The following is a 12736-nucleotide window of genomic DNA, read 5'->3' as shown; positions in this document are numbered from 1 at the left end:
AAAAGTTGATTGCTAAAACTAGAGACTAAAATAGATTTTCATTTGTGGCACCAGCTTCTTTGTCTGAGTTCGTACATGTTGGCTTTTAGCTAAAGTACAGTTGAATGGTTCTGTTAACTGCATTTTCTTGGGATGCAACCCTTGTCACAAGACCGGTTAGGTCAGATCCTAAATGAAGCATCTTTCGATTTGCATTTTTAAAGGAAAGAACTTGCATTTATATAGTGCCTTTCATGCTCTCAGGACATCCAAAAGCGCTTCACAGGCAATGAAGTAGTTTTGAAATGCAGTCACTGTTGTAATGAAGGCAGCAGCAAGCTCCCACAAATAGCAAGGCGATAAATGACCAGATACGTTTTTTAAATAATGTTGGTTGAGGGATAAATGCTGGGCAGGACACTGGGGGAAAAACTTCCCCGCTCCTCCTCAAATAGGACCATGGAATCTTTTAGATCCACCCAAGAGGGCAGATGGGACTTCAATTTAATGTCTCAGCTGAAAGACGTCACCCTTGATAATGTAGCACTCACTCATTACTGCATTGAAGTGTCAGCCTAGAATATATGCTCAAGTCTCTGGTGCTTGAACCCACATCTTCCTAACCCTAACTTTCTGACTCCGAGCCGAGACTGCTACCACAAGCCAAGGCTGACTCTACAAGGCTATTTAAATGACAAAAGTTGCTTCATAACTTTTTGCACAATGTGTTTTTGGAATACTGTAGCTTACTGATCATTTTGTATTGTTCTATCTCAACCATTGACACTGATCTACCACCATTCTTCTACTGAACAGTGCGCCCCAGCGTTATTATGTACTGTACTGTGAACTTGAGTAGCCTGCTATAATAGGGATTTCTGAAATCAAAACGCTACCCTAAACTTTTTCCATACGCTAACTCAAAGGATCAGGCAACCAATCCCTGTCTTTTTGCATCAGCATTTCCTCTGCCAGTGCTTGATCAGCTATTTTCTTCTTCCTAGGCTTGGTAAACATTGCTGTTCTCGCATTTAATGACGACATCGTCTTTATAAGGAAGCTAGAAGCAATTTATAAACCATAATTGAACCACTGTGCATATGACAGATCATGCTCCTTGACTCAGTACTGCATTTGTCTGCCAAACCAAAACCACTCTTTTTCCATCTGGTCTTGCAAACAAACTAAAAGCATGTTATGCTACAATACCTTTTCCATTTTCTGTACATGCAGCACCTGACTTGAGACGTTCTGTACCTTGCTATTTAACAGGGAATTTTTGGGTTAAGTAATTCCACTGTAGACATCTGCAATTTTAGTTTAATATTTTTATTGAATGCTTTCAGTGGTTTCCCCCCCCTCCCTAAAGTGTGACTTAGCTGTGGCATATTTTCAAAGCTGGTATGAAAAATGAGAGGAACTGAGGAAAGCTGTGCATCGGTCTGCAGTTGAATGATGTAGCAGATGGATGGTTTCAGAGGTGTGGAAACCTATATCGTGGCTTTATGGGAGGGGAGGGAAATGAAAAAAAAATTCTAAGATTCTAATTTATGCATTGGTAAGAGTTTTTTTCATAAAGTATTTTGCAAAAAATGCAGAAGTCTAACTTCTGGGGCTGAGAGCCACTAACAAAGTAGCAGGAAGTTTAAATCTGACCAATTTGAGTATTAAGTATTGCTTAAATATGCACATTACACCAGAGAGGAAGTGAGCAGCTATCCAGCTTCATGTAGATTTGAGACAATTAGGTAGCAGTCTTTAAGTACTCTAGAGCAGAATTGTACAATTGCCCATGAGACACTGGGTATGGGTGAAAAGTTTCCCCAAGCTGATTGAAGTTAAAACCACTTTGTTCACTTTCTGCTTGTGTTGCCTTGTCTTGCATTAACAATGCATCAGATTGATTTAAAAAAATATATAAACAGACCAATACCATTGCTGATTTTTTTGCTAGCAAAAGGAGTAAATTTCCTACCAAGAACCTGGCTTATTCTGTGTTTTGGTTGCAATTCTATTAAATTTTCATCCAGTATCAGTCTCATGCCAAACTGATCTTCTTTGCACTGTTGGCAAGGTGCTCATAGAATATTGAAACTATACATCAAAGTGGGTCATGGTGTCTGCACCTGACTTTCAGGTAAACTTGGGGATGTTGGGAGAGTTACCAGGCGAAGCAGAGCCATAAGGTTATAAATGCAGTAAATCAGGACATGAGTAAGCTGCAGCCTCTACTAGGCCCATAAGATGATGAAACTGCTCCAGTAAAGGATGGCTTTATGCTTCTCTACATTGGGGAGCCCAAACGCAGATTGGGTGACCACTTTGCGGAACACCTCCGTTCAGTCCCTAAGCATGACCCCGAGCTTCCGGTCGCCTGTCACTTTAATTCTCCGCTCCACTCCCACTCTGATCTCTCCGTCCTCGGCCTCTTGCACTGTTCCAAAGAAGCTCAATGTAAGCTCGAGGAACAGCATCTCCTCTTTCAGTTAGGCACTTTACAGCCTTCTGGACTCAACATCGAGTTCAACAATTTCAGACTATAACCTCGGCCCCTATAGAGTCATAGAGTTATACAGCACGGATAGAGGCCCTTCGGCCCATCGTGTCCGCGCCGGCCATCAAGCCCTGTCTAATCTAATCCCATATTCCAGCATTTGGTCCGTAGCCTTGTATGCTATGGCATTTCAAGTGCTCATCCAAATGCTTCTTAAATGTTGTGAGGGTTCCTGCCTCCACAACCCTTTCAGGCAGTGAGTTCCAGACTCCAACCACCCTCTGGGTGAAAAAGTTCTTTCTCAAATCCCCTCTAAACCTCCCGCCCTTTACCTTGAATCTATGCCCCCTAGTTATTGACCCTTCTATTAAGGGAAAAAGCTCCTCAGTATCCATCCTATCTATGCCCCTCATAATTTTGTACACCTCAATCATGTCCCCCCTCAGCCTCCTCTGCTCCAAGGAAAACAAACCCAATCTGCCCAGTCTCTCTTCATAGCTGAAGCACTCCAGCCCTGGTAACATCCTGGTGAATCTCCTCTGCACCCTCTCCAAAGCGTTCACATCCTTCCTGTAGTGTGGCGACCAGAACTGCACACAGTATTCCAGCTGTGGCCTAACCAGTGTTTTATACAGCTCCATCATAACCTCCTTGCTCTTATATTCTATGCCTCGGCTAATGAAGGCAAGTATCCCATATGCCTTTTTTACCACCTTATCCACCTGTTCCGCCGCCTTCAGGGATCTGTGTACTTGCACACCCAGATCCCTCTGACCCTCCATCTTGCCTAGGGTCTTACCATTCATTGTGTATTCCCTTGCCTTGTTAGTCCCCCCAAAGTGCATCACCTCGCACTTTTCCGGGTTAAATTCCATTTGCCACTGTTCCGCCCATCTGACCAACCCATCTATATCGTCCTGCAGACTGAGGCTACCCTCCTCGCTATTTACCACCCTACCAATTTTTGTATCATCCGCGAACTTACTGATCATACCTTTTACATTCATATCCAAGTCATTAATGTAGACCACAAACAGCAAGGGACCCAGCACCGATCCCTGTGGTACCCCACTGGCCACAGGCTTCCAGTCACAAAAACAACCTTCGACCATCACCCTCTGCCTTCTGCCACTAAGCCAGTTTTGTATCCAATGTGCCAAGGCACCCTGGATTCCATGGGCTCTTACCTTCTTGACCAGTCTCCTGTGCGGGACTTTATCGAAGGCCTTACTGAAATCCATGTATACCACATCCACTGCGTTACCCTCATCCACACACCTAGTCACCCCCTCAAAAAAATTCAATCAAATTAGTCAGACATGATCTTCCCTTGACCAGCCATGTTGACTATCCCTGTTTTCTTTTTTCTCTCACATGGCAGCTGTCGATCATTCTGCCATTACCATTTCCACCTCATCTTAACTTGTCCCATTACCAACTCCTTTTGCCTTGCACCATCATCCCTTTTGTCTTTTAATCTCTCCTGCCTTCCATCCTATCACAGACCTTCCCTTTTGTTCTTTCCTCCCCTCCCCCCTTTCCCTGCCCCACACTTCTCCAACTTTTTCCAGTTCTGACGAAGGGTCATCGACCTGAAACGTTAACTCTCTTTCTCTCCACAATGCTGCCTGACCTGCTGAGTGTTTCCAGCATTTTCTGTTGTATGGCTTAATACTTGTAAGGTTGTGTCGGAATTAAGCAGATGCTAATTTTATCTTGGCACTAGTTTCAGTTAAACTGATTACATAACACTTTTCATACTTCCCCATAGCATATAAGTGAATCAAACATTAATTCTTAATACATAAACTACCTTTATTTTTGGTAAAACTGCTTTAAAAATTGCTGTGATAAATACTTGCAACTTTAATTCTTTTCAGATGAATATAGGTTTTCTTGATTGGTGTGTAATAAATATCTTTCTGTCCTATTTCCTACTGAGTATATTTAGAGACTGGAGACTTAAAAACATAACAGGCCCCAAGAGGGTGGGTGTGTGTGTGTGTGTGTGTCTAATTACTGTAAATTCACTTGTGTTCTGTACACTACAGTGAGAAATACCATAGTTATTGTCAAATTGAATCCAAATTATCTACCTGTATTTCCCTTTCATGCTAACTTTGTGACCATGATTGTGTGGAACAAGTCTTCCTGATTGATGAGGGTGTGTGATGGCCAGTCACTTGTATTCCATAGTGTTCTGACTTGGTCCCGATTGCCATACTAGTCATAAGTATTGTGGGGGGAGGGGAGCATTTCCAGTAATAAATTTCACCGCTGCCGAGCTATGTGGCCAAGAAAAATATAGGAGATTGATATGCGCGAGACAAGCACGAATTAGATAGCTAGCTAATTAGCAGTTGGACCATTATGTAAATTAATGTAAGAATGCTTATTTATGTAAATACATAGTAGGTGGGCAGTGAAAGAAGGGAGATTAGGGTGTGATTAACCTTTTTCACAAAGCATCCAGTCAACATAAGGCTGTTATCAACAAGGTTAAATCAAGTAGTTGTATGTGCCTCAGGGCAATTTAAGACAACGTTAAATTGTTCTAGCCATGTTTTTCATCGGTAAGACCTCATTTGAATATTATATGCAGTGTTGGATATTGTATTATCAAAAATACATTAATGTATTGGAGAAAATTCAATGATTTTTATTTTGGACTTTAGAATTCTATGCACCTCACCTCGCAATTTAGCTTTTGGCAGAGAAAAGTTAGAAAGGAATGTGATCCAGATCTTTAAAATGATGCATGAATTATTATGTAGATATATAAGCAATCTTGACAACAGCCTGGGTGGTGTACACAAAGCTCCCAAACTTACAGCAAAACAAATAATGTAACTTCTTCCCTCCCCCCCCCCAAAAAAACAAGTGGCTAGGTAGACAGACACTTGTCAAAAATTAAATAGATTAAAAGAAAAATAAGTTCAGGGGTTTAAGCAGGGTTCAAAATTCTTGTTACTTGCCAAAAGCCCACACAGATCTGGAGTGCATGCAAGGTATGTATATTCCTGAGGGGAGAGACTATTTCCATTGAGTTCTGTGTTGAATCAAGAGGGCAGATTTAGTAAGTATTACAGATTTTTCTTAAGATTTTTTTTGGTAAGATGGGACTGAGCAAGTGACCCCAGAAATGAACAGGGTGTTTTATTTTCTTAAAGTTATATTTCTTTGTTCTTAAGAGCAGGAACAATATAGATGCAGAGTACAGCTCCCCATAATGTGCCTCAAGCTCCCATAACACCTCTCATAAACCAGTATGGATTTTTCTATTTCCTAAACTAGCCATCCTTATGGCCTTTAAGTACCAATTTGTAAGGAGCCTTTCAGCAGTAGTTATGCACCTTCCAAGAACTGGGTTGAGACTGCACAAATTAATTTCACATGGGACCCTGCTATTTCAGTGGCAGCTAGATTCAAACCATCCAGTGTTTTTTTCCCACACGCTGACTTTTCTCCTCCCTCTGCAGGTGCTGACTTTTGTTGGGTTATGGGTCCATGAAAAGCAGCCTTCCTTAACTTTGCCCAAATGGCCATTCTTGTATGAGTTGACCTAAAGCTATTCGAGCATGGATTGTATCGTAGCCTAGCCTTGCCTAATCTTGTTGGCACTTGATGTCCCCACTTTCCAACAGGGTCACGAGATAGTGATCAGGAATGGGAACTATTTCTCTTTCTCCTTCTGAACTTGAGACTGAGACACCAATTATAGCACCTCTGGCTTAAGGCTAGGTCAGCAAGGAAGCTGAATATAGAAATTGGGCATAAATGTCACAAAGCAGGTGATTTTGAAAACTCAAAATCATCCTATTCACAGCGAGTGCCTGAACAGTATGCAAATGTAACCCTTCGAACACAGCTGCTAACCTATCTTGATTGTTTTGGGTTATTGAATGCCAGGAAATAGTTTGGCCGAGTAGCTTAATGACAACCACATCAATCTGATTAACCTTCTGATCCATTCCTTCAAACTGATTTTCAACCAGTCTAAATTTTATTTGTGTAGGGCCTTGGTTAAAGGGCCAAAGGGAAAGCAGAGGTGAGAAACCCAGTTAAGACTCTAAATTAAATGGTGTTAGAAAATTAAATTAGTAACTCTTAAAAGGGTGAAATGAAAATGAGCAGGAATGTTTTCTAAAGCTTTTTTAATTTTGGAATTTATGGTGTCTATTTTAGTGTATCATTTGCAGTAAAACTTTTGCTATGTAAGTAGTAATATTGCAACAAGGGGTTTTGCAGGGTTGCTGTGAATTGTTTTTTTAAACCAGCCAGGAACCACATGATTCCCTGCAGCTGTAACTAGTCTAATGCTTAGGCTCAATTTAAAAAAAAAATGATCTGGCAAATGGACTGCGCCTTCTTTCTCTGATAATGAAACAGTCCAGGGCAGGTTACAGCAATACCTGCATAACAGCCCGGCTTCAGCTGACGAGTGGTGGGTAATATGCCTCACTTAAGTGCTGGATAATGACCATCTTGAACAAGAGAAACCTCAGCCATCTCCACAAGAGCAGTAATGTCTTGGAAACACCATCATCGCCAACCTCCTCTTTACATGCAAAATAAAAGTTGCATCTTCCAATCGTATGCTGCTGTATAATAAAATAAAACAAAGATGGAGCAATTGTATTCCTTCTGTAAATTAATTTTCACTGGGTCAAGATGCTGGAATTTTCTACCCAATACTATTGTAGGCGCACCCTTACCACAATGACCTAAGGAGAAGGCCCAGCATCACCACCTTGGCCAACTAGGGTGGGGCAATAAATATGCCCTTGTCACTTGCCCACGTCCCAAGAACAAATTCAAAAACTTTCCATTAGGTGCATTCAAATTTTAGTGAGGTATATGGCTGGTCAGTATAAAAAATAAAAACAAATACTTAAAATTGAGGAAGTGTTCATCTGGGACGTGTAAACTTTCCACTTTTTTGGTGTGGGGTGGGGTGAAGGAGTGAAGAGCTACTCAGTTGAAGTTTAAGATTGGATAGGAATTGATAAAATGGAACCAAATCGTTCAAATACCGGGAAGCTCACACATTTTGAAAATAAGGAAGTTGGGAGCAAGGACCGTTTAATTAAAAAAAAAGTTGTGGAATAAGTTAACGGCCATTAAGGTTGGGATCATTAGTCCATTAGATGCATTTCTGGAGAAGGGATTGAGAGAGCCAGTGAAGTTGAGTAAGTGGCGTTGATCTATGTTAAAGGACAGCTTGTTTAGTCCTAATGGCCTTTTCATTAACCTCCAAATTATATTTGGAGTTGGAGCTTTTTTGCATATGCTCACATATGAATTTCAATTAGAATCTTCTAAGCTGCAAGTTTGATTCCTCCTCTCCCCTTTTCTAATTTAACAGGATCACTGCAACACATAATAAGCCATACCTTTGCTTCAAACTGTTAATACACCAAGTTTTTTTTTTTTTTAAGTGTTTATTTGTACATTTTTGACTTTCCCTCATGCAGTTGGATAGGGATGTGCAACAGTCTTATTTCCTGTTCTGGTCACTTACAGATGTACATTGCATACAGTATTATTGAAACACAAATCCCTTTTTCTTAACTGCTGTAAAAAAATAAATACTAAGATCAGAACTTCCATGATAAATGTAAAGTTGGAGCAGGAATCTGGTATCATCAAGGTAACTGCTGAAATACTGAGCCAAAACAAATTTCAGCAACTCAAACTCAAAATCAGTCTTGCAAAATAAGCACCTGCTTCACCCCTAAATGCATGGCCCTGAAACCAAACAATGTCGTCTTCAGTGATTTAATGAAGAGCAGTCAGTTGGAACAGTAAGCAAACTTTAGCTTGTTGCTTTTACGCAGGCTTGCTAATGTTTGACACCTGTTTTACTCCATTTGCTAATGTTGTCCAATTCTGCTACTTTTCTTCCTCTAACTCCAGCAAAATACCATGAGCATTCTATCATTGGCAAGAACAAGTTTTCCGACTGCAGCGTAAATGACTTTACACCACTATACACTGAGATAATAAAATTTATTTTGGTATCAAACATTACAAAGATTGCATCCTCAGCATCCAGCTTATGGACACTCAAAGGAGGGGGTGGGGGGAAGGGAGTCAAACTTTATTTTAGATGTAGCTTGCAACTCTTAAGAGTTTAGCTGTGTTTCACATTTTTATACAAGAGGATGTTTCCTATATATTTGTTTTAAATTCAAGAAAAACCTTGATTAATACAGGTATGGTATATAAGTTAGTGTTTAACATTCTTTAAATAACACTTCCCAAAGTAGGTGAAACCTACAGAAAACTGCCATGATCTTTAAGAAACGTTCTGTGCATGTATAAATGGCTGCAATGGTGAAAATGAAACTACAAAAATTTGTTTAACTCTTCCTCATTTGCATAAAAGTACAGTAATATGGAACAAATCTGATACTGTGCTGTACAGATTTAAAGTTTTTAATTAGAGCCAGGTTATGCAAAAAAATACTAATTTTGGTTGCTTTAAAATCTGTGCTTCTGTCTCTCCGTGTCCAACCCAACATTGTGTACGTTACTCTTCACAGGTGTGGCCAATTTCCTGCACACTTGGAGCAACACTTGGATTCACGATCAGTCTCGTCATCGCACCATTATGGATACACTGGCACAAGAAACACCTGACATACAAATGCCGATGATTTCAGCAGTTGCTGAGAATGCTGTAATATGTTTGGTTAAACCAACTCCATTCCGAACTGTGCAGAACCGCATTTGGCATCTCTCCAAGGCTATGTTTTGTAGAATAAAAATGTTTTCTTGAACACTTATGTTCCAGAACAGAATAGTTTTTTTTGTGGCATGCCTTGGATGACTTGCTTCCTAATTTTAAAAAAAAGGGGGAAAAATTGTAGCTTTTGCAAGTGCAACGACCCCTGAGAATCTCAACATTGTACCTTCCAGGGAAATAAATTCCTCCATATGACATCAATTTGCTGGGTTTTTTTTCCAGACAGTACAAATCTTGTGCGGTTGATGATGAATCTAGATTACTTTCATCTTTAGCTGTAATGCACACTCATTATATGTAATACAAGCACTATTTTATTGTTGCTGGAGGGTTCTTCACAATGGGCTGGAGCAGCCTTTTCTGTATCCTCACTCTCATGTGATCATACAGCAGTTTATGCATCTTGATCCAAGTCTTTTTTTCAAAACATTTTTCTTTGGAGTTAGAATAGCTATTATGGCTTCATCAAAGACAGTCTTCAGTCCTTTTTGTGTCAAAGCCGAACACTCCACATAGCAATATGCTCCAATCTGTCAGATGGATACAAGGAATTGAGTTACATTTTGCAAAATCTGTTGCAATTGCAAAAAGAAAAACTTGTGTACAAATATATAAAAAGTCTAGTTATTTCATTTGTTTCTGGTCTTTGTAAAAACAAAAGACAAACCTAAGATTTTTTTTAATGGTACTGACATTCTCCAGTGGCTTTTCCAAGTGGCTATTCTTTATGAACTTAAGAGCAGTAGCTCTCAAACTGTGGGGTATAAGATTTAGCCAGATGGGGCACAGCAAGCAGCCAAACAAAAGTTACTGTCCTTAAACCAGTAGTGAATGTGCAAGCCTGTTCCAGGGCTAGGCTTTTGCAGCAAATGTCCCATAGGCTGTACAACTGAGCCTGGCTATCAGCACATGCCTCTTGTTGCTTGGGTTGAATTGTACCAGCCAATAAGCCACCAGCAAAAGGCTAACTCAGCTAGCTGTCATGTCTATCTCCAGCTGAATCAGAGCCCATGCTGGTACCAAAGGCCAAGGAGAGCAAGCTGAACATAGGGAAGTGGGAGAAGATGAGGAAAAAGTAAGTGTCGGGAATTCCACAATCATTTAAGATCATTGGCCCTGAATTTGCAGTTGGAGACGTACCGCAGGAGTACGCCTCCGACCCGCGAAAGATCTACAAACTTACCTCCTGGCTCCAAAGCTACGGAGAATTCGGGTCCCGGGCCTCCAGGCGTGCACCTGCGTAAAGGCCCACGGATCCCAGGGACGCAGGCGGTTTGGAAGTGGACGAGAAAGAAAGGAGGATTCCATTTACGAACAGAATCCCCATAAACCCTACTGGAATCTCCAAATAATTAAACAATTTAGACAACTAAAAAAATGTTCTGATTTTCAAATTTAATTAAAAGTCCCTTCATTACAGCAAATACAATAAAAATGTAATTTTTTGAATAATTTTAAACATTTTAATCCAGGCCAAAATTTGCATAAACTAATTAAGTGTTTATGCATTTTTTAAATATAAATTTTAATAAGATTTACAATAACCCTTGTGCTGGTGAAAGCAGGGCCTTTCCAGAAGGCTTAAGACAGCGTATGCTGAGCGCACGCCGTCACGGGGACTGTAAATTCCAGGCCAACATTTACAGCTATCAGGTCAAACAAGTACAAAATTAAGATTAAAAATACAAATGACTCTTTTCATCACGCTGTAGCCAAGGACAAACTTTGAATGTCCCTAGAAACTCAGTACATTTGGCTCTGCTGCAATTGTACTTCCTCCTTCAGTTACTCACGCACCTATCACCACGTGGTCTGCAGTCTGACTACGGATTTCATGGAGTTAAATGACCTGTTTGTGTTAATAAGTGCCAGTTTTAGATTCATGGTGCAGATGTGGTAGTATAAATAGCCATTGTACTGAGGAGAGCGCTCTTCTCTGCCCCTCCCCCCACCCCATTGCTAAACCATCAGCCAGGCTTTTGAACCTTAGTGTGGTTTTGATGAAAATGAGAGTTTTTAAAAAGAAAAAAAAATCATTTAAAATCCTATTTTCTGACATTCCTTGTAAAGGAATGGTAAAGGATCATCTAACACATGAGAAATAAAACTGCTCTACATGGAAGGAAAAACCATGGCTCTAGATCATGTAAAGTTTTGATCTTTCAAAAGTTGAGGAAGTTTAGATATACTCCAATGGTAAGCTTTTCCAGTCTAGAAAGTAACATGCAGTTTAATACCAGATACTAATTTTAAGTGAGACACTGTACCCCCTTTGCCAACTTCTCCCCTTGCTCTGTAGTCACAGGCTTTTCCTTCAAGGTATTTAGTCTAGTTAAAGTTCTTGGGTCATCACGAAGGTCAATCTGAAAAACAATCCATACAGAATGTGAATTTCAGACAAATTTAAAAGTTGGTTTTTTTTGCAGATATTCTCTCTATGTCAAACTGAGCTTTTGCTGAAAAACAATATTCTGAGGCTCCCTTTTGAAGTGGGTTTGGTGCAATGGGTTCTAATGCAGTCCTCCGTTCATGGTACCTGGATGTGAATCCAGCACTGGCTGAATGAAATTCAAATCAGTTTGGGTCATCAGAGCCCACATCTTTACAAGTGCAGCATAATGTTGCACTGATTCTCATTGAGATCTAACCCAATTAGAAGGGGCTGGCAGTTGGTTTATCAAAGATGTGAATTACTGGAGCTCAGAGTACCCGCCTTTCTGAATTCTCTTTTCCCCCCACCCCACTATTATGACAAGAGTTTGAAAAAAAGAAAATGGAAAAATTATTTTTCATTCTGCAGTATTGCAATTATTGGTATGCAGGGTGATGGAAGTTATTTTATTCTGTCAAATCAAAATATTCAGTTCTTGAACACAACTATCGCCCTTGATGTTAGAGTGCCACAAAACGAATGGAACCAGGCAGTGCATGTGTTCAAATATGCTATAATCCAATATAGTGCAATACAGTACATTGATGTCCCAAAATGCATTTCTCTACAGCATGTTCCGACACATTTCTATGAACAGAGTCCCTGGTCATAGCAGTGCTGCTATATGGTCTCTGCTTGAGAGTTGCTGTTATAAGTATCATAACATTATCTGGACATTTTTTTAAAATAAAGTAGTCTACTCAATTAAATTTTCAAGCATCAAATTTGCAGTGTTAGACTGAATTATCTATTAATTAAGAAGTATTTTTCACAATTTAATTCAGTAGTGTAAGTAACATGTCAATCATAATTTATGATTAAGTTCTAATTACATTAACCGGACAAAAACTTCTGATAAGTCAATTGCGTCATGTTGGTTTCACTTGCACACATGAAAGATGGTCACATTACAGGGATTCTGCAGACTAGACCTGCAAGGGAGTTTATTGAGAAAGAATGGCTCATTTCAGCAAAGAAACTTTGGTTTACATCCAAAATGGTTTTGAAAAAGCAAAACAATTTAAGTGCAAAATTGAGAAAGAATATGCAATGGAAGAGCTTTCCAAAATGACGCAAACATTTT

At 39.9% G+C, this 12736-nt stretch overlaps 2 protein-coding genes across 5 annotated transcripts in view; one reads left to right on the top strand and one right to left on the bottom strand.

The window, feature by feature from the left end:
- pigf (phosphatidylinositol glycan anchor biosynthesis, class F) overlaps window positions 1-9416 on the top strand; it is a 60406-nt gene extending 50990 nt beyond the window's left edge. For both annotated transcript variants that reach the window (XM_085980539.1, XM_085980533.1), the window contains one exon: window positions 9019-9416. In XM_085980539.1, coding sequence (XP_085836665.1) covers window positions 9019-9115 — 97 coding nt within the window. In that variant the 3' untranslated portion in view covers window positions 9116-9416. The remainder of the gene's footprint in view (window positions 1-9018) is intronic.
- The window catches only part of rhoq (ras homolog family member Q), a 29807-nt gene continuing 25539 nt past the window's right edge, over window positions 8469-12736 (bottom strand). The window contains exons 4-6 of one of the 3 annotated variants that reach the window (XM_085980551.1): window positions 11489-11584; window positions 10405-10563; window positions 9664-9751 (exon numbers count right to left, since the gene is read on the bottom strand). In XM_085980551.1, the coding sequence (XP_085836677.1) occupies window positions 10420-10563; window positions 11489-11584 (240 nt within the window). In that variant the 3' untranslated portion in view covers window positions 9664-9751; window positions 10405-10419. Of the gene's footprint in view, window positions 9752-10404; window positions 10564-11488; window positions 11585-12736 lie in introns of all 3 variants that reach the window. The other 2 variants (XM_085980545.1, XM_085980554.1) reach the window with 2 other exon arrangements.

The sequence above is a fragment of the Somniosus microcephalus genome, chromosome 3, assembly GCF_052327205.1.
Source record: "Somniosus microcephalus isolate GS21.2 chromosome 3, FLI_Smic_1.0, whole genome shotgun sequence".
NCBI lineage: Eukaryota > Metazoa > Chordata > Chondrichthyes > Squaliformes > Somniosidae > Somniosus > Somniosus microcephalus.
Note: the sequence above shows the minus strand (reverse complement) of the source record. Positions and strands in the feature narration are given on the sequence as shown.